This window comes from Zea mays, chromosome 6, assembly GCF_902167145.1.
Source record: "Zea mays cultivar B73 chromosome 6, Zm-B73-REFERENCE-NAM-5.0, whole genome shotgun sequence".
Classification (NCBI taxonomy): Eukaryota; Viridiplantae; Streptophyta; class Magnoliopsida; order Poales; family Poaceae; genus Zea; species Zea mays.
In genome coordinates, this window is record NC_050101.1 from 33,464,553 (window position 1) to 33,487,791 (window position 23,239).

The 23,239-nt window shown below is 45.9% G+C and overlaps 1 protein-coding gene across 3 annotated transcripts; it reads right to left on the reverse strand.

The window, feature by feature from the left end:
- Nucleotides 1-271: 271 nt before the first annotated feature.
- Nucleotides 272-5,368, reverse strand: LOC103629174 (trihelix transcription factor GT-3b). Of its 3 annotated transcripts, none has more exons than XM_023300439.2 (2): nucleotides 4,007-5,368; nucleotides 272-630 (listed from the first exon to the last, which is right to left on the reverse strand). In XM_023300439.2, the coding sequence occupies exon 1, from the start codon at nucleotides 5,140-5,142 to the stop codon at nucleotides 4,135-4,137; it is 1,008 nt and encodes a 335-aa protein (XP_023156207.1). In that variant the 5' UTR covers nucleotides 5,143-5,368; the 3' UTR covers nucleotides 272-630; nucleotides 4,007-4,134. The 3 variants fall into 3 exon arrangements, with proteins under 3 accessions (XP_023156207.1, XP_023156208.1, XP_023156206.1); XM_023300440.2 differs by lacking the exon at nucleotides 272-630 and adding an exon at nucleotides 637-1,820; XM_023300438.2 differs by lacking the exon at nucleotides 272-630 and adding an exon at nucleotides 3,368-3,791.
- Nucleotides 5,369-23,239: the final 17,871 nt, after the last annotated feature.

The window sequence follows — 23,239 nt, forward strand, 5'->3', positions numbered from 1 at the left end:
GCCGCACATAAATAGGTTATCAAATTGTAACCATTTCTAGTTATGTTTAGGCGAAGGGTGCATAGCTAGCTAAATAAGCCTCGCTGGATTATTCTCTGGACCAAAGTTTACTTAGAGCTAAAGTTGAGTACTAAAAAAAACTAAACCACTTTATCTCACTTATATGGTGTGAATTTTGTTATGACGTTAGCTAAGCTTTAGACAACATTTTTTTTAGATTTTGTGTTTACGTCTCGAGAGCTAGAATGATATAAACTCAAATGGATAAAGCTTAGAGATAAAATGCAATCTTCGCTATAACCTACGTGAACTGAAATTTCGAGTATTCGTGAAAGCTAGCGTGCAAGCAACACCATCGTTTGCTCTCTGCCACTGTACAGTGTCAGGTAGTAGTCAAATTAACTAGTACAACCTTATGTACCACTTCAATAATGCAACTCCATCATATATATCAGTGCAATTTGTTGGCACAATCCGAATTAATCTCCATCATCGCTCCATCCACATCAGGTCGACGGACAATTGGTCCTTGTCTACTGGAGTAGTAGTCCCGCACATGGATAGATGTTGGTGCCCCCCTCAATTGCAGAATGAAGCATGTGATATCCTAGTCCGGTGGAGCGTGATATTCTGGTACAAATTTTAATAAAATTAATAGAGTACTAATATAAATAAGGTGTATCTTTTTTTCAGAAACCTGTAATGAAAGAACGTCGAGATTAAATATATTTGACATAGAGCAATTTTAGAATAGGTGACCAACCGAAAAGTTTTTCTGGATGCATAGGTTGATATGTGAAAGTGATATATGATTCTGAAGGCCTGGCAGATGTAAGCAAGAGTGCCGGTCTAGGAGGGTTGGGGTGTTACACCGAAGAACATCTGTTAAAATATTTTTATATCGTTTGCGCGTCAAGCGGCCGGTCTCCGTCTAGATTTTGGACGTACGTACGCGTCCCTTGACTTCACACTAGCCAGTAGCAGCTAGGGCAGGATATTGACCGGCGATCGAATCATGCATGCGAATAATTAACTACTGTGCTTGCTTGCTGGATCATTAGATATGTTGAGTTTGTTTCCATACGCCGTACCACCAAGATGGCTTTAGTTTACTGATTTGCAGCCACACCGCACCCCGAGACCCGAGTACACCAGGCTAGGCTAGGCTAGGGTTCATCTTTCATATATATATATACTGCCAAGAAACTGGCACTGTAGTATCCTTTTGCAGCTGCTACTTGCTGCTAGCTACCTAGTACGAAATTAGGAGGCTAGTCTACAATTAGTAACCACAAAATATCCATCATCAAGTATTCATCAGATCAAAGTATAAAATCAGACTGACATCAGGAGAGCGTGAGTTCCTCACACACCACAGGCACTAGCAGATGCATGTGCATATATAAAGGCATGCATGGACACAAGCTAATTAGCTGAATCCACAATATATAGAGTTGATAACCAAGTTGGAATTTTTTTTATAAAAAGGATAATTATACTGATACAGCTGCAGACTGCAGCGTCGTTAACCGATCAAATGGCCAGAAAATTATTATCACAAGACGTACGTCCATTCGTTGTGTCGGGCTGAGGCTAAAGCCAAGCAAATACTGACAAGCGACGTTTCCTCTGATTGCCCGTTGCCATTGTGAACACTCAACATGAGCGCGCTCATCAAAGGTGAACAGTGAACACGACATGATGCCCAGAAAAAGGCTAGCTAGTTGGACGTATATATATGCTTATAGATATATACTATTAGGTCACGGAAACACGATAAGTTGATGTCACTTGCCCGTCATTATGATCTCAATAATTATCTGCACAAGTAACTCATAAATATGAAAATGCTGCTTCATGATGTAAGATAACAGATTACTATATATATCGTTGTTGTTTATCCTCCTGTGTGTGTGACACTGTGTGCACGCGCACGCGCGCGTGCATGCATGTATCTTAGTTTTTGTTTCTAGTGTCATGCATGAACTCACATGGTCATGCATGCTAGTAGCAAACTAACAAATGAAACTGAGACCACCAGCTTCCCCGACAAGTTGTTGTTATGACCACACGCACACTATCAAGTATCATCAACAAGGTTAGCAGCAGGTAGCATATGCACTAAAGTTTACAGCAAGCAGGCCAGAGGTCTGGACCTCAAAAGTCTTCTTATATGTATATGCAGTTGATACCATGCATTTGGCTTTCACCCAAAGGATTCGCACAAGCCACACTGGCAGTTTTCCTTGAAAGAAATGGCAGTTCTATTTACGTATCTACTGATGACAAAAGCACAGATCTAGCTAGCTAGCTTTGATGGATTTTATTAGCGTATGAATGATGACTGAACCCACATATACAAACGTATAAATAAACATTAATTGTAGAAGAGAACCTGACATCACTTGCTGGTCAACTAGCTACGCCCCCCCCCCCCCCTCTCAAATAATATAATGTAGTGTAAGTATAATATAGTAATGTATAGGGCCAGCAAATTCATTCTCGGCCGAACACGCATATGGTGCGCGTACACATGTAACGCGGTTTCATACTACGACGCTTTTACGCACACACTGTGCATGCATGCTGATGGGTTCATACTAACCACACGCATGCGCGCGCGCGGCGCGCCCACTGTCTGCAAGAGACGCCATGATGCATTCCACGACACGCGGTTCACACATCATTAGGGAGGAGATGATCATGTAATTGACACTAGTTATTATCGTTTCAAACACAAGCAAGCACACCTCATAGAGATTAGAGACTAGATGCTGATTAGCTAGTTGCTACTTTGGTTGGTCGTGTGTATATATGCAGCAGTAGTGGCTTCTACTGGACACCTCTGACTTTTTTTCCCCTAAGGTAGAAGAGTATGCATATGCAACGGGAAGGCCGCAGGGGCATCGATACCCTTCCCTCGATCCTTCCTGTATGATAAGCTAGCGCAAAGCAAAGCAAAGCAGGCTCCTGCACCCTCTACCAGCAACCATGTGCTTCTAGCTAGTATCCACCATGCATCCTCTCTCTCTCCCTTTCTTGATCATCTATCCTAGCCGGCCAGTCCAATCCTACAACTTTTCAGATGCAAATCTCTTTTCGCTAGTGAGATGCATATCTTTACCCATGCAACTGAAGAGAGAGAGAGAGGAAACGGAGCAAGATCTTGCGGCTACTAGGCCGTGTCGCTCAAAAGCTACGCAGGGCCTGCAGAGACATATCACCACACACACCCGTTTTCGAGTGGATCGGAAAAGCACCGACCATGGTGCGGGAGGTCCTACGGATCATCTTGTAAAGACTAAAGACGACGGAGGAAAGAGGAGGCCTCGAGATCGATCTCTATATATGGGGAGAAGTACCAAGGAGAAGCTAAGAGCATGCATCCATCCTTCCGATCCATGCACTTGTAAAGCCAGAAAAAGCTCAATAAGCCGATCCTGAAGCTGAGGATATGATGAAATTAGCTAAGCCTACTTATAGTATCAGTGATGGCTACTAAACAAATATGAGATTGCATGCATGGTGAGCTGCAATATATAGATCATGAAACCCTTTTCACCACCTACCTAACAAGCATATATATATGCCATGTATACACATCACCTCATGCATGCATTCTAGCAGAGAAACCCTAATCAACAAAGATCATGGGGGTGATGCATGGACATGGATGGATTGATCGATCACTGCACCGGTGGTCGATGTCCATCTAAATATGTAAAGTAGAGTAGCTATCCGGCCGACGATGCGCACGCTTCGCGGTGAAACATCGTTTTTTTTTCCTTCTCCTGAGCAAGAATCCAACAAACAAGTAGTGCCACGCATCAGAAGAAGATTTATATGATCGATCGACTAGCTAGTGCTAGCTAGCAGTAGATCGATCGATCGATCGATCGACGCATGGAGGCTTATGCATGATGGAGGTAGCTAGCTTTGGTGAAGTTGTGCACTACGGATGATGAGCGAGTAGGAGTAGGGCGTGCGTGGGTTGTTTGGTCCGTACCGGTGGGCGGGGGGTCGAAGGATTCGCCGATTCGGATGGACGAGCTGGTCGCGTGGCGCGCGCGCGCGAGGGAGACCATCGATCGATGGATGATGCATCATGCATGCCGATCGACGCAGCACGACACGTCAGCAGTCGGCGCCGCCGAGCTTGGCGAGCAGCGCGGCGACGAGCTGGTGGCGGCGCTCCTCGCGCTCCTCTGCGCGCGCGCGCAGGGCGTCCTCGCGCTCCCGCCAGCGGCGCACGAGCGCGAGGCGCTCCTCGCCCAGCGCGACCATGGCGGCGCGCCACTCCTCCTCGCGCGCCCGGCGCTCGGCCTCGCGCGCCTCGGCGGCCTCCGCCCAGCGCTCCTCCATCTCGGCCTGCCGGCGCATGAACTCCCGCAGCATGGCCTCCACCTCGCCCTGCCCCGCCGCGGCCCTAGCGGCGGCGGCGCGCGCCTGCTTCCGCCTGCGCTTCTTCGCGCCGGCCCTGCCGCCCGCGTCCGCCGCAGCAGGCAGGCCCCCGCCGGCCTCCTCGTCGCCCGCCGCGGCCTCTTCGTCCTCGTCCTCTTCGTCGTCGTCAACATCGGCGGCGTCGTCCCCCTCGCCGGCGCCTTCGTCGTCCAGCGCCGCCGCCGCCGCCGTGCGGACGCCCTTGCCCTTGGCCCTCTTCCTCTCCAATGCCTGCGCGCGCTCGGCCCTGGCGTCGAATATCCGCCGCACCTCGTCGTGGAACGGGAACTGCGGCCTCGGCTGCTGCTGCTGCGCGGAGGCCGGGTCGGCCGCGGCGGCGGCGGCGGCGGCCTCGGTGCCCTTGAACCTGGTGACGAGGTTCTTCCACTTGGACTTGCACTGGTCCGGGGTGCGCGCGAAGCCCTGCGCGTGGAGGCGCGCGGAGACGGCCTCCCAGAGCGCCTTGTTGCGCTTGGTGGTGAGGAAGGAGTGATCGAGGTCGGCGCGCACGGCGAGGAAGGCGGCCGTCTCGGCGTGGGACCACTGCGGGAGGCGCTCCCGCTCGAGGCTCGCGCTGGAGGCGGCGGAGACGGAGGGCAGCTGCGGGGGCGGGGGCGGCAGGGGAAAGTGCGGCGGCGACGGGGAGAGGAGCGGGTGGTAGGGATTGGAGAAGGAGCTGTTGAGGTGGTGGAAGGGATCCATGGCGGAGGCGCGCGGTGGGGATGGTTGGATTTGGACGCGGGGGGAGGGAGACGGAGGACGGCGGCAAAAGTGGAGCGGAGGGATGATGTGATCGAGGCCAAGGGCGGCGTGCGGGCGGTCAGGTCAGTGGTGGGAATTGGGATGGAAATGGAAGTCAAGAGCAGGAGAGGAGAGGAGAGACAGCCGGGTTGGCCTTGGCCTTGCCGCACACGGGACCAAGACCAGTAGACCACCACCAAGAGAAGGCAGAGAAAGAGAGGTGTTGTTGGACGCCTGCTGCTGGGGTGCTGGGTTTCAACGCGGAAACGGCTTGCTTTCATATTGCTTTTTCTTCGCAAGATCTGGATCCTATGCGCCGCTCGCCCTGCCTTCATTCATGCTTCACGCCACACCAATAATCAGTCCCCACGTAATCCTGCGCATTCTACCCAGTCCTAACCTAAGACACTATTTATAGTCATTTCCTCTCCAGTACAAAAATTAATATTATTAAACTAAATTTAATACTCTTCTTCTTTGGGATATCGTGTTGAAACAAAGTCTTATGCAAAACACATCTTTCTTCGTTTATTGTTTGCCACATCATATTTTAGGCTATGTGGCAGCTAAATTAATGCTATAGAAACTGGATGACGTGAAGGGTTGGAACTGCTCTAAGGGCTCTTTTGGAACAAAGAGAAACTTCTTGAATCCTACATTTATCTTGTGTTTTTGAACTAATTCCTGTAAAATTTCTATACCATTCCTATGAAATTCCCGCGTTCCAAATATCGAGTGGATATCTCACTTTGATCAACGTTTTAAGTCCCTCTTTGGCAGGGCTTAAGCTCCTCTAAAAACATCTCTAGCTCTAGCTCCGCTCGTTCATATTGGCTTCTCCGGAGGAGCAAGAGCCATTTTGCAATTCATTTGGCAAAACAACTTCTCCCGTGTGTTCTTTAGAATGGTGTACGAGGAAAATGTCCATAGTGTCCATGTCTCATTTTTTGGTTGTACATGTATAAGAGGCATAGTTGTATTATGTACGAATATTAGAACATCAAACATGGTCATATTGTACATAAGATTGTGTCATACTTTTCAAATTTATACATCCATATAGGCAATTTCATACATCATGTTCAAGAAGACCTAAAAAGAAAGATTGTTTTTGCAATGCCATCATGAAATCTATCCATGGAGCGATCGTTGGAGTACAGACATTATATGTCGGATGCATTTCTATATCTAGATGGAATGGTTGGCACGCATTTGGGGTTGTGATTGAAAGGGAAATGGACTTAATCATTTCCTATAATCGATTTTGGTGATTGACGACCAACACAAACCACGTGGACTAACTAGTTTGTCTAGATGTCATTTATCTCAGGTGCATAGGGTTCAACACAAACCAAGAAAGAAATTCAGTTAGGGACTCAATCAAAAATTGGAGCAAGACTGAGAGTGTGCTGCCAAGTGGCGCACCAGACACTGTCTGGTGTGCACCGACACATGTAGCCAGCGAACCAGCCACTCTCGGGTTTCTTCTGGGCACGCTCCACTAAAATTCACCGGACTGTCCGGTGAGCCAGCGGAGCAACGCCCCCCCTGCGCGCCAATGGTCGACTGCTCAGATGAACAGTGGTGAATAGTGGCGCACAGAAGTCAAAGGTCACAGGACTGTCCGGTGCAGCAAAAAGACAAAACACTCCAACGGTCAACAGCTCCAAACCCTAACGGACGCGCTAACGTGGCGCGCACCGGACAATAAACAGTGACTGTCCGGTGCACCACCGGACTATTCGGTGCGCCACCAGACTATCCGTTGCGCCCATCGACAGCAAAGTCAGCCAACGGCTAGGAAGTGGTTGGGGCTATAAATACCCCCAATCACCTCATTCAAAGAAATCCAAGTGTTCTGAATTCAACATTCGATACAAGAGCAAAAGACTTCACTCCAAGACACATTCAATAGATCAAAATCCTCTCCATGTCCCAAAATCAACTCCACCACTTAGTGACTTGAGAGAGAGTTTTTGTGTTCATTTGCGCTCTCATTGCTTGGATTGCCTTCTTCCTTTATCATTCCAATTCTTAAGTGCTTTGTAAAGCTAAGCAAGAGACACCAAGTGTGTGGTGGTCCTTGCGAGGTCTTAGTGACCCATGTGATTAAGAGAAGGCTCACTCGGTCTAAGTGACCATTTGAGAGAGGGAAAGGGTTGAAATAGACCCGACCTTTGTGGCCTCCTCAACAGGGACTAGGTTCTTTGGAACCGAACCTCGGTAAAACAAATCACCGTGTTTACTTGTGTTGATTTCCATTTGATTTGTTTTTCCTATTTCCCCTCTCTAATGTTTCCTTGCTAGTATTGATTTGAGTTTGTTCCCAAATGTCATCCGCATCATTTGAGCAACTCGTGGCAATTGAAACAATCTTTCACCTCGGATTTAATTCTAACTCTAACCCCCGGCCTAAGTGTGTGTTTAAGTTTATAAATTTCAGGTTTCGCCTATTCACCCCCCTCTAGGCGACTTTCAATTGGTATCAGAGCCAGTGCTTAATTAAGAGTCTAACAAACTCGAAGTGATGTCTGGAGATCACACCAAGAGGGAGATCGTGACCGGCGACAAGCCCGCGGGCTCGGGGAAGACTCTCTCAAGGGAGTTCGGCAACAAGTATAAGGAGGAATCCTCTTCCTCCATCAAGTCACATAGAAGGGGTGACAAGAAGAAAAAGAAGATGAAGAAGGTGGTCTACTACGAGACCAATTCTTCAACACCCTCTACCTTCGGCACCGAGTCATCCACTACTTCTATGTGCCATGAGCGCAAGAAGTATAATAAGATGCCACTACGCTATCCCCGTATTTCCAAGCGCGCTCCTCTACTTTTCGTTCCCTTAGGCAAACCACCATATTTTGATGGTGAAGATTATTGTATGTGGAGTGATAAAATGAGGCATCATCTAACCTCACTCCACGAAAGCATATGGGATATTGTTGAATTTGGAGCGCAGGCACCACAGGTGGGGGACGAGGACTATGACTCGGACGAGGCTGCCCAAATTAGGCACTTTAACTCCCAAGCAACTTCTATACTCCTCGCCTCTTTATGTCGAGAGGAGTATAATAAGGTGCTAGGATTAAAGAACGCCAAAGAAATTTGGGACGTCCTCAAAACGGCGCACGAAGGGGATGAGGTGACCAAGATCACCAAGCGCGAGACGATCGAGGGAGAGCTTGGTCGATTCGTCCTCAATAAAGGGGAAGAGCCGCAAACTATGTACCACCGGCTCAAGACAATGGTGAACCAAGTGCGCAACCTCGAGAGCACCAAGTGGGATGACCATGAGATGGTCAAGGTTATTCTTAGATCACTTGTTTTTTGTAATCCTACTCAAGTGCATCTAATCCATGGAGACCCTAGATATTGAAAGGGAAATGTGCCCTTGGGCCATTTCTACAATGTTTTGGTGATTAAGTGTTCAACACAAAGTGAGTGAAATATTATGTGCCAAACAAGCAAAAGATGCAAATCATGTAACAAGGTACGTTTCTAGACTTAGTAGAATGTTTTGAGTACTAACATATGTTGTCTAAGTGCTAGAAACAGAGAAAAGAAAAGAACCAAAAGACTTGGCTCAGTGCAGCCAAATCTTTGCTCAGTCTAGCACACCGGACTGTCCGGTGGTGCACCGGAAAGTGTCCGGTGCGCCAGGCTGGACTCCGGTGAACAGGCCGCTCTCGGAAGAATTTGGCGGCGTATGGCTATAATTCACCGGACTTTCCGGTGGTGCACCGGACTGTCCGGTGAGCCAACGGCCGCCAGCGCAACGGTCGGCCGCGCAATCCGCTGGCGACGCGTGGCCCGTGCCAACGGTCGGTAGGGGGCACCGGATAGTGTCCAGTGCGCCAACTGCCACGAATCTGCAACGGTCGTCTGCGCCAGAATAGGAAGGAGATCACGCACCAGACATGAACAGTGGTTGTCCGGTGGTGCACCGGACTGTCCGGTGCGCCACCCGATAGAAGGCAAGGATAGCCTTCCTTGTTGGCCTCCAACGGCTCCTAGCTGCCTTGGGGCTATAAAAGGGACCCCTAGGCGAATGGAGGAGCTACCTAAGTATTCACTAAGCATTCTAAGACTCCCACACACCGTCTCCGCGCACTTGATCGATCATGTTAGTGATTTGAGCTCCATTCTAGTTTTGAACTCTTTGTGCTTCATCTTGAGCTCAAGTCTTGGCTTGTGTGCGTGTGTGTTCTACGGATTTGTGTGTGTTGCTCCCAACCTTACTCTTGTGTGTTCATTGTGATCTTTGTTGTAAGGGCGAGAGACTCCAACTTGTGGAGATTCCTCGCAAACGAGAAAAAGAGAAAAGCAAGAAAAGCCATGGTATTCAAGTTGATCATTGGATCACTTGAAAGGCGTTGAGTGCAACCCTCGTCCATTGGGACGCCACAACGTGGAAGTAGGCAAGTGTTAATTGGCCGAACCACGGGATAAAATCGTGTGTCTCTTGTGATTGTTTTCTCTTTGATTGTCTGTGTTCACAAGAGCTCGTTTCAAGCCACTTAACCGTTCTAACCTTCATAACCAAAGTTTTGTTGCTATTAGTGTTGAATTTTACAGGATCACCTATTCACCCCTCCCCCCTCTAAGTGCTCTCAATTGGTATCAGAGCCGTTCTCTTCATTTAAGGGATTAATCGCACGAAGAGATGGATCCTAAGGGAAAGGGAATGGTGGTCAACGACAAGGAGAAGGAGTCCCTCATCAACGAGCCAAGGGACGACAAGCCCACTGACTCAGGATCGAGTCATAAGAAGAGGGACGGGAAGAAGAAGAGGCGGATCAAGAAGATCATTTACTACGACAGCGATGCCTCCTCTTCTTCACCAAGAGACGACGACGATGATGACTCGTCTAAAAAGAAACCGGTTAATCAAAACTATTCCTTTGATTATTCTCGTATTCCGTTCAATTCCAATGCTCATTTGCTTTCAATTCCACTTGATAAACCTCCACACTTTGATGGAGAAGACTACTCTTTTTGGAGTCACAAAATGCGTAGTCACTTGTTTTCTCTCCATCCTAGTATTTGGGAGATAGTGGAAAATGGAATGCATTTCGATAGTACGGATAACCCTGTGTTTATTAATGAGCAAATTCATAAGAATGCACAAGCTACTACTGTTTTGCTAGCATCCTTGTGCAGGGATGAATACAACAAGGTGAGTGGCTTGGATAACGCCAAGCAAATTTGGGATACCCTCAAGATATCACATGAGGGAAACGACGCCACCATGATCACCAAAATGGAGTTTGTGGAAGGCGAGTTGGGAAGGTTCGTGATGATCAGGGGAGAGGAGCCAACCCAAACATACAACAGGCTCAAGACCCTGGTCAACAAGTTAGGAGCTATGGAAGCACAAGATGGACGGACCACGACGACGTCCGACTTATGCTAAGGTCATTCACGGTAATTGACCCCCATCTTGTTAACCTAATTCGTGAGAATCCCAGGTACACCAAGATGACGCCCGAGGAGATTCTTGGGAAGTTTGTGAGCGGGCGCATGATGGTGAAGGGAGACGCTACCAAGCAAGGTGGCACAAGTGGAGGTCGTCGGCCTCAACGAAGATGAGATGGCGCTTATCATCAAGCGCTTCAAGACTGCACTAAAAGGACGCAAGGAGTACCCCAACAAGAATAAGACAAGGGGAAAGCGCTCCTACTTCAAATGCGGTAAGACTGGTAATTTTATTGCTCAATGTCCCGATAATGAAAATGACCAGGGGAAGAAAGACATGGGAAGAAGGAGAAGAAGAAAAGCTACAGGAAGGCGAAAGGTGAGGCTCACCTTGGCAAAGAATGGGATTCAGACTGCTCTTCATCCGACTCCGACGATGAAGGATTGGCAGCCTCGGCCTTCAACAAATCTTCGCTCTTCCCCAACGAACGCCACACCTGCCTCATGGCCAAGGAAAAGAAGGTGAGTGTTCGAGATTCCCCCAAGTACTCTACTTCTAGTGATGAGGATTCTAGTGATGATGAAGTAGATTACACTAGCTTGTTCAAAGGATTAGATAGAGCTAAAGTAGAAAAGATTAATGAGTTGATTGATGCTTTAAATGAAAAAGATAGACTGCTAGAGAGGCAAGAGGACATTTTGTATGAGGAACATGACAAATTTGTTAGTGTTCAAATGTCTCTTGCCTTAGAACTTAAGAGAAATGAAGTGCTGTCTTCTGAGATATCTGCTTGCCATGAAACTGTATCTAGCTTAAAGAGTTTAAATGATGATTTAAATGCTAAGCTAGAGGAAGCAAATAAATCTAGTTCATGTGTAGAGCATGTTAGTATTTGTAATAGATGTAAAGATTTTGATGTTGATGCTTGCAATGAACACCTTATGTCTATTACTAAATTAAATGATGAGGTGGAAAGTCTTAATGCTCAACTTAAGACTTGCAAGGTTGATTTTGATAAGCTAAAATTTGCTAGGGATGCCTACACTATTGGTAGACACCCCTCTATTAAGTATGGACTTGGTTTTCGAAAGGAAACCAAGAACCTAACAAGCCAAAAGGCTCCCGTTCTCAACAAGGAGAAAGGGAAGGCCCCTATGGCTAATAGTGCTCAAAGGAATCATGCTTTCATTTATAGTGATAGAAAATTTTCTAGAAATGCTCATAGGAGTTATGATCATGATGTCTTTAATTCACATGGTATGTTTGCTTCTAGCTCTACTTTTGTGCATGGTAGAAGTAAACCTAAGAGAAATCATGTTGTGCATCATGTGCCTAGGAAAGTATGTAATGAACCTTCTACAATTTACTATGCTTGCAATACTTCTTTTGCAATTTGTTGTAAGAATGAAAAAGTAGTTGCTAGGAAATTGGGATCCAAATGCAAGGGAGATAAGACTTGTATTTGGGTTCCAAAGGCTATTGTAACTAACCTTGTAGGACCCAACAAGAGTTGGGTACCTAAAACCCAAGCGTAAATTGTCTTGCAGGTTTATGCATCCAGGGGCTCAAGCTGGATTATCGACAGCGGATGCACAAACCACATGACGGGGGAGAAGAAGATGTTCACCTCCTATGTCAAGAACAAGGATTCCCAGGATACGATTATCTTTGGAGATGGGAACCAAGGCAAGGTCAAAGGCTTGGGCAAGATAGCCATCACCAACGAGCACTCCATTTCAAACGTGTTTTTAGTAGAGTCGCTTGGTTACAACCTCCTGTCTGTAAGTCAATTGTGCCACATGGGCTAAAATTGTTTGTTTACAAATGTTGATGTTTCTGTCTTTAGAAGGAGTGATGGTTCATTAGCGTTTAAGGGTGTATTAGACGGCAAACTCTACTTAGTTGATTTTTCGAAAGAGGAGGCCGATCTAGATGCATGCTTAATAGCTAAGACTAGTATGAGCTGGCTGTGGCATTGCCGTTTAGCACATGTTGGGATGAAGAACCTTCATAAACTTCTAAAGGGAGAACATGTGTTAGGACTAACCAATGCCTGCTTCGAAAAAGATAGACCTTGTGCAGCTTGTCAGGCAGGGAAACAGGTGGGATGCACTCATCACAGCAAGAATGTGATGACAACGTCAAGACCACTGGAGCTTCTCCACATGGACCTCTTCGAACCCGTCGCCTACCTTAGCATCGGGGGAAGTAAGTATGTTCTTGTTATTGTAGTTGACTTTTCCCGCTTCACTTGGGTGTTCTTTTTATAGGATAAATCAGAAACCCAAGGGACTCTAAAGCGCTTTCTAAGGAGGGCTCAAAACGAATTTGAGCTCAAGGTGAAAAAGATTAGGAGCGACAACGGGTCCGAGTTCAATAACTTACAAGTTGAGGAGTATCTTGAGGAGGAAGGTGTCAAGCATGAGTTCTCCGCTCCCTACACACCACAACAAAACGGTGTGGTAGAGAGGAAGAACAGGACACTCATCGACATGGCGAGGACGATGCTTGGAGAGTTCAAGACGCCCGAGCAGTTTTGGTCAGAAGCTGTGAACACAGCTTGCCACGCCATAAACCGGCTCTATCTACATCGTCTCCTCAAGAAGACCTCCTACGAACTCCTAACTGGTAACAAACCCAATGTTTCTTACTTTCGTGTATTTGGGAGCAAATGCTACATTTTGGTGAAGAAAGGTAGACATTCCAAATTTGCTCCCAAAGCTGTAGAAGGGTTTTTACTAGGGTATGACTCAAATACAAAGGCATATAGGGTCTTCAACAAATCATCGGGTTTGGTTGAAGTCTCTAGCGACGTTGTATTTGATGAGACTAATGGCTCTCCAAGAGAGCAAGTTGATCTTGATGATATAGATGACGATGATGTCCCAACGGCCGCAATGCGCACAATGGCGATTGGTGATGTGCGACCACGGGAACAACAGGAGCAAGATCAACCTTCTTCCTCAACGATGGTTGTTGGGGACTTGTTCTCAAATGCTCCAACTGGAAGGAGATGATAGTACAAGCGTGACGCAAAAAGCGAATGCCAAGTCAGCCCTGAACAGTACGGGGGTACTGTTCTCCTATTTATAGGCACGTGACACAACCCATACAAAATTACATTCATACCCTTTACACTTGATAATAATTCTATAGTAATCTGTCGAGGTTTAAATAGCCTTTTCATCTTTAAGTCGGTTTCACTTGTTGCTACCGCGCCGAAGCTTTCCTGCTCACACCTTCGGCTCTGTATCAACCCTCGTATTACTCTGGTCTACTGTGATGCTGACTTGAATCCGAAGATACCTGTTCACACATTATACTCTAGAAATGCTGTTAAATCCTGTTTTTGAGGACCTTCGGATGCCGAAGGTCCCCAACAGTAGCCCCTCACAATATTAATTTGTTTAAAATAATAAATTTAGATTGCGACATGGACAAAGGCTTTACGCCGAAGGTCCGAAAAAACACCTTCCCTTTGCTAGAATAGCAACATTCACTGACAAGCGGGGTCTTTCAATTTTCAACGCACTTGGCGTATAAATACGGCCATACCGCAAACTCATTTGATACGCTCTCTGGCCAACTGCTCCCACTCACTCAATTTTTAGCTCTTGTGCACTAAGATTTGCTAAGCTTTTAGTTTTGAAGCTTCAGCTTTGAAAATCATCTCCGAAGATGTCCGAAGATAAGAAGACTGCTGCTGAGACGAAGCTGAGCCTCGACGAAGAGAAAAATTTCGGGTTTCTTATAGCGATGTCAAAGACCAACACAGAAAAAATCACCAAGGAGATTCTGGAAGGTTTGTCTGAGGATACTGGTGACAGTGACAGCTATGATGTGGACAGTGGTGGTGAAGACTCCGAAGATCGTCCCTGGCGACCAAGCCATTCAGTTTATGGTAAATCAACTATCAAAGAAAATCATCTTGTCAATATGAGAGGAAGGTATTTCCGGGATTTGTCCATTATGAGGGCGGACGAAGGGGAAAAAACTTGCCCACATCCCGAAGAGAATGAAGTCGTAGTGTATCGAAGCTTTTTGAAAGCTGGACTGCGATTTCCCTTGAGCAGCTTCATTGTGGAGGTGCTGAGAATATTCGAAATCTATCTCCATCAACTTACCCCCAAGGCAATTATAAAGCTGAATATCTTCGTGTGGGCCGTGAGAAGCCAAGGTCTGAAGCCTGATGCAAAAAGCTTCTGTAATATACACGAATTATCATACGAGACAAAACCTTGGGGTAAGGAACAGTATCACAATAATTTTGGCTGCTACAGTTTCGTTTCTCGGTCCGGGTCAAGCTGCCCCATGCCAATCTTTCGGAAGAGATGGCCCGGCGACTGGATGACAGAATGGTTTTATGTGAAGAATGATCTGACAATACGAGAAGATATCAAAGGTATAATTATGCGCCCTATTTGGCAAAGCTTCGGCCTTCGGAGGCCGAAGGTTGAAATGAATGAAGCTGCCGAAGAATGCCAGAGGGCCTTCGGCGCAGTCTGCTCTTTCATTGGAACGAGAGACTTAGTACAAGAGCATATTGCCTTCAGGGTATGGCCGCTCGCGGAGAAATGGGAAATGCCACAAGAAACCGTAAAAGAGGCCGACGAAGGTGGACTTATCAGGTTGAAGTACACTTTTAAATTTGGAGATAAATTCGTTGAGCCAGATGATGACTGGTTAAAAAGCATTGAAAATTTAAGTGATGAACTGCTTGGGGCTTATTCGAAGGCCGAAGACACTGCAATGTCAGCAGCCTTCGGAGGCCGAAAAAAGAAGAGGCTGAATCGGGTATTTGATGCAATCGGGTTTGTCTACCCTGACTATTGCTATCCCATTCGAAAGCAGAAGAGAAAAAACACAACCTCTGCAAAAGAAGAAGCTGCAACTGCTCCTAGCGAATCAGAACCGAAAAGAAAGAAGTTAAAGGTCCTTACATATCGGCCGCGCTATATTGAACCAGCTTCGGTGCCTGAGTTTACCGGAGAAACTTCTTCGGCCACCGAAGCTGAAAAACCAACCGAGCCAACCTTGCTGCCAGAAGTCGCAGAAACGGCCGAAGTGCCAACAAAGATAGAATTGGAACAATCAAAGATTTTGTTATCAGAAACGAAAGAGAAGGCCGAAGCGCCGTCCACAGAAAAAATGGAAGAGGTAAAAGAAGCAACTGAGGGATCCAAAACATCAGAAGTTTTGAGTCCTGCAGCAAACATTGAGACAGTAAAAAATCAAAAAGTGCCAGCAGTGACTCCAAAAAGAAAGAGAATGGCTAATGTGCTAGATGTACTGGAAACGATCAAATCTTCAAGCACACCTCCGAAGAAGGCTGCTGTCATTCCTGAAACAACAACTGAAATTTCTGGTTCTAAAGCTCCAGGGCAAGAGACTGAAGCCGAAGCTGGGCCCTCGGAGCCTGCAAAGATAAAATCCTTGGAAAGTGAGGCAGAAAAAATAACAAAGCCAACTTTTGTTGAAGAAACCGGTATCATTGCCCCCGAAGCATCCCCCAAAGTTCGTGATTATATTGTTCGTCATGCTTCGGGGAAAAAACTATCAGAAAAAGAAGAGCAAGAGGCCCAGCACTACGCCCAAAAACTGAAATATCCAAAGGGAGCGTTAATATTCAATGGCAGTGGAGAAGAAGACTTCTTGTATTGTCTCCCCGACAGCAAGGAGATTTCTGTCTGTCGGGAGATGAGCAAGAGCTTCGGATACCCAACTCTAGAAGACGGGCTCTCGGTGCTGTCGAAGAACGATCTGGCCGACAGCCTGGCTTATAATAGCTTAAAGGTGCGACAAATGAAATCCTTGTATTTTTTGTTGAGTCCAAAATTTTTCGTTTGTCTAAACCTATTGACGCACACATATCTCTCTTTGCAGGGCCTAATACTTAGCAATGCCCTCAGGGCACAGAAAGATGCTGAAGACGAAGGGTGTTCTATAGCCCTGAGCAACCTTCGTTCCGAAGTTATTGAACTGAGGAACGAAGGTCTCGAAAAAGATAAAATATTACACTCGTTGATAAATAAAATAAAGGAAGACGAAGCTGCTTTTAAAGGTCAAGCTGAAGCTCAGAAGCGCGAAATTGAAAATCTTCGGAAACAACTGGCCAGAGCCAAGGAAGAACGCATACTTGAAGAAACAAAGCGAGAACTCAGCGACCAATGGGCAGATCACCTAGAAATAACTGTTGAAGAGCTTCATTCGTCCAGAAAGAGATGCTATAACAAATCTATAGAGTGTGTTAAGAAGTTAAAAGCTAGCTTCGCCAGGGTCGGCGCCTTCTCAAGCGAAGAAAACTTTACGAGAGGCAATCCCGAAGGTCCCATCGAATGGATCGACCACGAAGCTGAGGCCTTCGAAGAAATTTTAAATAGCCGAGGAGATATATGTGCCTTCTCTGGTGCCAGAGGGATTGCCACCATCTTAGAGAAGAAGGGCTGCGAACATGTAAAAATTTTAGCACAATCCGAAGCTGCTTTGTCCTTTGAAGATGCGAGAGATCCTTCAGCCGAAGCTAGTATAATTGGTGGAAAATTTTTTACCGATATCTGGGATAATGGTGGTCGAGAAATGGCCGGAGAAATTATTCGAAGAAGTGAAAAGGGCATTCACGATGCTAGAGAAGTAGCTGAGGCTGCTGAAAAGAGCGCAGAGGCCGAAGGTCAATTAGGTATTAACTAATAGTTTTTATTGTGTTGTAATCTTAGGCTTTAAGATTTATTTGCGATTTGTAATAGCAATGTAGCCGTATCCTGTCTTACTTCAGATCCTGCTAAAGCGTCTTCGGGCCCTCAGCCGAAAGGAGACGACGAAATTAAAAAGATGGCTGAAGATATTATGGACGAAGTCGTCAATCGGCTTCTGAACGAGGCTGCAGAAGTCGTTTTGAGAGAAGATTAAGTACTTTTGTAAAAACTTCTGAAATGTAATATACTGTAACATTTTGTAACCCCAAATGTAATATACCTATTTTTGTTAGTCAATTCTTTACGACGCATGAAACTTTACACGTACCGCTTTTGAGTCTTTGACGAAAAAACACCTTCCCTTCTTTTCATGCTTCGTGAAGAAGAATTTTTCTTTGTCACAACAATATCCAATGTTTTGATGAATAATATCCAGGCTTCGTGAAGATATTTTCCGAAGCTACACTTCCGAAGATCAATGATGTATCTTTTTGTGACTATGATTTCTCCCTTTTTTCAAAGCGTTCTTCTGTAGATTGATAATGTGTCCATCTCTTGTGCCATGTGCAAAATGATGTATGATGCTTATGCTATGCGAAATGATGCGATGATGTTATGTTATGTGAGATGATGTTTATTCCGAAGATACATACGCATCCCTGCAATAAAACACAATCTTTTATAAGCCTCCCTTAGGAGCTTCTTCGCCTTTTACTTCAGCGGAATCAGCGTTTATTTTTCGCTGTAAGCCTCCCTTAGGAGCTTCTTCGCCTTTTACTTTCAGCGGTATTCGCGTTGACTTTTCGCGCTTCGCCTTTTACTTAGGCGGTATCAGCGTTGACTTTTCGCTGTATGCTCTGCATTCCCTTTGGAACGACTTTGGAGCAGAAAACTTACACTGCGCTCCCTTTGGAACGACTTTTTTGTGACTTCGGCAAACTTACTCTGCGTTCCTTAGAACGACTTTTTGTTGCTTCGAAGAATTTTCGATAGTTCGAAGGTCCTCTTTGTTATCACAAGTCTTTGAACTTCAATCAATATAAGCCTGTGAAGAAAATATATTTTCCTCGTAGGAATCAACGAAACTAATTACATGAAACCTAAACAATGTCCTTTATTACAAAAAATAAAACTGAATGAAAAAGATTGCTATTAAGGTAGGATATTTGTCAATAGATGTGCTTTGACTCTGGCACAATGCTATTGACTGTACGAGCTTCGGACTGCTCTCTGAAGTCCCTCTGGTGTGGAGCATACTGGCTCCCTTCTGGCTGCTGGCCTTGTTGCAACGGAGGTGGAGGCGGAGGCTGTTGCCAGGAAGCTTGAGGCTGACTCGCCGAAGCAACAGAAACTGCAGGATGATTGCCCACATATTCTGGGATGTAGGGCGAATGATACGAAGCTGTATGCATGACCTGCTTCGGCTGAGCTTGTTGTGCTGCTGCTTCAGCTATTTCCTTTTGCTTCTGAATAGTAACATGGCACATCCTGGTAGTATGGCCTTTGTTCTCACCACAGAATAAGCAAAAGATTCTTCTCGGTTGATCGCCAAATCTTCCTCCAAAGCCCCTGGCGCCTCTTCCTCTTGTAGCTGGTGGTCGGAAGGAGCTTTGTTGTTGCCCCGAAGCCTGTGAGGAACATTGTGGCCTTTGCTGTTGGCTTCCTCTATCATCATTTTGTATAGAGTTATGAATTGATCTCACATGCCTCGGGTAGAACCTCCCTCTGAAGCCTCTGGTCATTTCAGAAAACCTGAAAGCTTCCTCCCTTCTTTGGCGAAAATCATTATCTGCCCGAATGTACTCGTCCATCTTCTGGAGCAGCTTCTCCAAAGTTTGAGGAGGCTTCCTAGCGAAGTACTGAGCTGACGGTCCTGGCCGAAGCCCCTTGATCATGGCCTCAATGACAATTTCATTGGGCACCGTTGGTGCCTGTGCCCTCAAACGCAAGAACCTTCGGACATACGCCTGAAGGTATTCTTCGTGATCCTGGGTGCACTGGAACAGGGCCTGAGCAGTGACCGGCTTCGTCTGAAATCCTTGGAAGCTAGTTAACAACAAGTCCTTCAGCTTCTGCCATGAAGTGATCGTTCCTGGTCGAAGGGAGGAATACCAGGTTTGAGCAACACTTCTGACAGCCATAACGAAAGATTTGGCCATGACTGAAGCATTGCCACCATACGAAGATACTGTTGCTTCGTAGCTCATCAAAAACTGCTTCGGGTCTGAGTGGCCATCGAATACGGGAAGCTGGGGCGGCTTGTAGGACGGAGGCCAAGGTGTAGCCTGCAGCTCAGCGGACAGAGGAGAAGCATCATCAAAAACAAAATTCCCATGATGGAAATTGTCATACCAGTCATCTTCGTTGGGAAAACCCTCCTGATGAAGATCTTGGTGTTGAGGTCTTCGGTGCTGCTCATCCTGGGCAAGATGACGGACTTCTTCAGAGGCTTCGTTTATCTGCCTCTGCAGTTCAGCTAGCCTGGCCATCTTTTCTTTCTTCCTCTGTACTTGTTGATGAAGCATCTCCATATCTCTGATTTCTTGATCTATCTCGTCCTCTGGTGGTGTCGGGCTGACAGCCTTCCTTTTCTGGCTTCGGGCCTCCCGCAGGGAGACTGTCTCCTGATTGTGGTCCAGTGGTTGCAGAGCTGCAGCCCCAGTCGCTGAAGCCTTCTTCGGCGCCATAACGAAGGTTTATGATCGCCGAAGGTGTTCAAAAAACTCAGAGTGGAAGTGAGTTCACCGGAGGTGGGCGCCAATGTTGGGGACTTGTTCTCAAATGCTCCAACTGGAAGGAGATGATAGTACAAGCGTGACGCAAAAAGCGAATGCCAAGTCAGCCCTGAACAGTACGGGGGTACTGTTCTCCTATTTATAGGCACGGGACACAACCCATACAAAATTACATTCATACCCTTTACACTTGATAATAATTCTATAGTAATCTGTCGAGGTTTAAATAGCCTTTTCATCTTTAAGTCGGTTTCACTTGTTGCTACCGCGCCGAAGCTTTCCTGCTCACACCTTCGGCTCTGTATCAACCTTCGTATTACTCTGGTCTACTGTGATGCTGACTTGAATCCGAAGATACCTGTTCACACATTATACTCCAGAAATGCTGTTAAATCCTGTTTTTGAGGACCTTCGGATGCCGAAGGTCCCCAACAATGGTGCATCCCCCAACTCAAGATGATGAACAAGTTCATCAAGAAGAGGCGTGTGATCAAGGGGGAGCACAAGAAGAACAAGCTATGGAGGAAGAAGCACCACCGGTCCCTCCAAATCAAGTTCGAGCGATGATTCAAAAAATCACCCCATCGATCAGATTCTGGGTGACATAAGCAAGGGAGTAACTACTCGCTCAAGATTAACTAATTTTTGTGAGCATTACTCGTTTGTCTCTTCTATTAAGCATTTCAGGGTAGAAGAGGCCTTGCAAGATCCGGACTGGGTATTGGCCATGCAGGAAGAGCTCAACAACTTCAAGAGGAATGAAGTTTGGAGCCTAGTGCCACGTCCAAAGCAAAATGTTGTGGGAACCAAGTGGGTGTTCCGCAACAAGCAAGACGAGCACGGACTGGTGACAAGAAACAAGGCGCGACTTGTGGCAAAAGGTTATGCCCAAGTCGCAGGTTTGGATTTCGAGGAGACTTTTGCTCCTGTGGCTAGGCTAGAGTCTATTAGAATATTATTAGCCTATGCCGCTCACCACTCTTTCAGGTTGTTCCAAATGGATGTGAAGAGCGCTTTCCTCAGCGGGCCAATAAAGGAGGAGGTGTACGTGGAACAACCCCCTGGCTTTAAGGATGACAGGTACCCCGACCATGTGTGTAAGCTCTCTAAGGCGCTCTATGGACTTAAGCAAGCCCCAAGAGCATGGTATGAATGCCTTAGAGATTTCTTAATTGTTAATTCTTTCAAGGTTGGGAAAGCCGATCCCACTCTTTTCACTAAGACTTGTGACAGTGACCTTTTTGTGTGCCAAATTTATGTCGATGACATAATATTTGGTTCTACTAACCAAAAGTCTTGTGAGGAGTTTAGCAGGGTGATGACTCAAAAGTTTGAGATGTCAATGATGGGCGAGTTGAACTACTTCCTTGGGTTCCAAGTGAAGCAACTCAAGGACGACACCTTCATCTCCCAAACGAAGTACACTCAAGATCTTCTCAAGCGGTTTGGGATGAAGGACGCCAAGCCCGCGAAGACACCGATGGGAACCGACGGACATGTCGACCTCAACAAAGGAGATAAGTCCCGTTGATCAAAAGGCATACCGGTCAATGATAGGGTCATTACTTTATTTATGTGCTAGTAGACCGGATATTATGCTTAGCGTATGCATGTGTGCTAGATATCAATCCGACCCAAGGGAATGTCACCTTGTGGCCGTTAAGCGGATTCTTAGATATTTAGTTTCTACGCCTTGCTTCGGGATCTGGTATCCAAAGGGGTCTACCTTTGACTTAATTGGATACTCAGACTCCGATTATGCTGGATGCAAGGTTGATAGGAAGAGTACATCAGGGACGTACCAATTTCTAGGAAGGTCCCTGGTGTCTTGGAGTTCAAAGAAACAAACCTCCGTTGCCCTATCCACCGCTGAGGCCGAGTATGTTGCCGCAGGACAGTGTTGCGCGCAACTACTTTGGATGAGGCAAACCCTCCAGGACTTTTGCTACAATCTGAGCAAAGTCCCACTCCTATGTGACAATGAGAGTGCAATCCGCATGGCGGATAATCCTATTGAACACAGCCGCACTAAGCACATAGACATTCGACATCACTTTCTGAGAGACCACCAGCAAAAGGGAGATATCGAGGTGTTCCATATTAGCACCGAGAACCAGCTAGCCGATATCTTTACCAAGCCTTTAGATGAGAAAACCTTTTGCAGGCTACGTAGTGAGCTAAATGTCTTAGATTCACGTAACTTGGATTGATCTATAACATACATGTGTTTTATGCCTTTGATCAAGTTACTTTATGCATTTATGAAATTTGTTGATTACTTATGGTGCTCAAGTTGTGCAAGGGATCCCCGGAACTCACAAGTCCATGTGTGAATGATGCATATATTTAGGGGGAGAAGTGCTACAACTTGACCTTTTGAGACTAACCTTTGTTTAAGTGTACTTGATGTAGTCTCAAAGGTGAATTGAAAGGGAAAGGTGAACTTGGACCATGCAAAGACTTCCACTGCACTCCGGTATTAGTGTACTCACCTCCAAGTTCATTCTTATGCTCTTATTGCCTTTTGCTCTTAATTGACAATTTTGGTGAGGCAATGGGGTTAAAGGGCCAAAAATGATCCTGTTTTGGTGCTTGATGCCAAAGGGGGAGAAATTAAGGCCAAAGCAAATGGATCAGCTACCACTTGAGAATTTTGAAAATAGTAGAGTTAGAATTTTTGGTTTGCCAAAATACTCTTATTGCAAAATTTGGTCACTTGTGGGGAGAATTTATAATTATGGGAAAAGGGGGAGTTTTTGGATCTTGTTCAATTTCACTTTTGGAATATCTCTCTTTATGCCCAAACAAGTGAGTTTGACTTAGAGATAGGAAAATGAATTTGATTTGCAAAAACAAACCAAGTGGTGGCAAAAGATGATCCATATATGCCAAATTAGAGTAAAAAACAATTTGGTCTTCAATTTGATTCGATGTTGCATATTTTGCATTGCTTTTTGATGTGTTGGCATAAATCACTAAAAAGGGGGAGATTGAAAGGGAAATGTGCCCTTGGGCCATTTCTATAATGTTTTGGTGATTAAGTGACCAACACAAAGTGAGTGAAATATTATGTGCCAAACAAGCAAAAGATGCAAATCATGTAACAAGGTACGTTTATAGACTTAGTACATTGTTTTGAGTACTAACATATGTTGTCTAAGTGCTAGAAACAGAGAAAAGAAAAGAACCAAAAGACTTGGCTCGGTGCAGCCAAATCT

Coding starts and splice junctions, on each gene's coding strand:
- LOC103629174 (XM_023300439.2), bottom strand. CDS start 5,142: ATGGATCCCTTCCACCACCTCAACAGCTCCTTCTCCAATCCCTACCAC.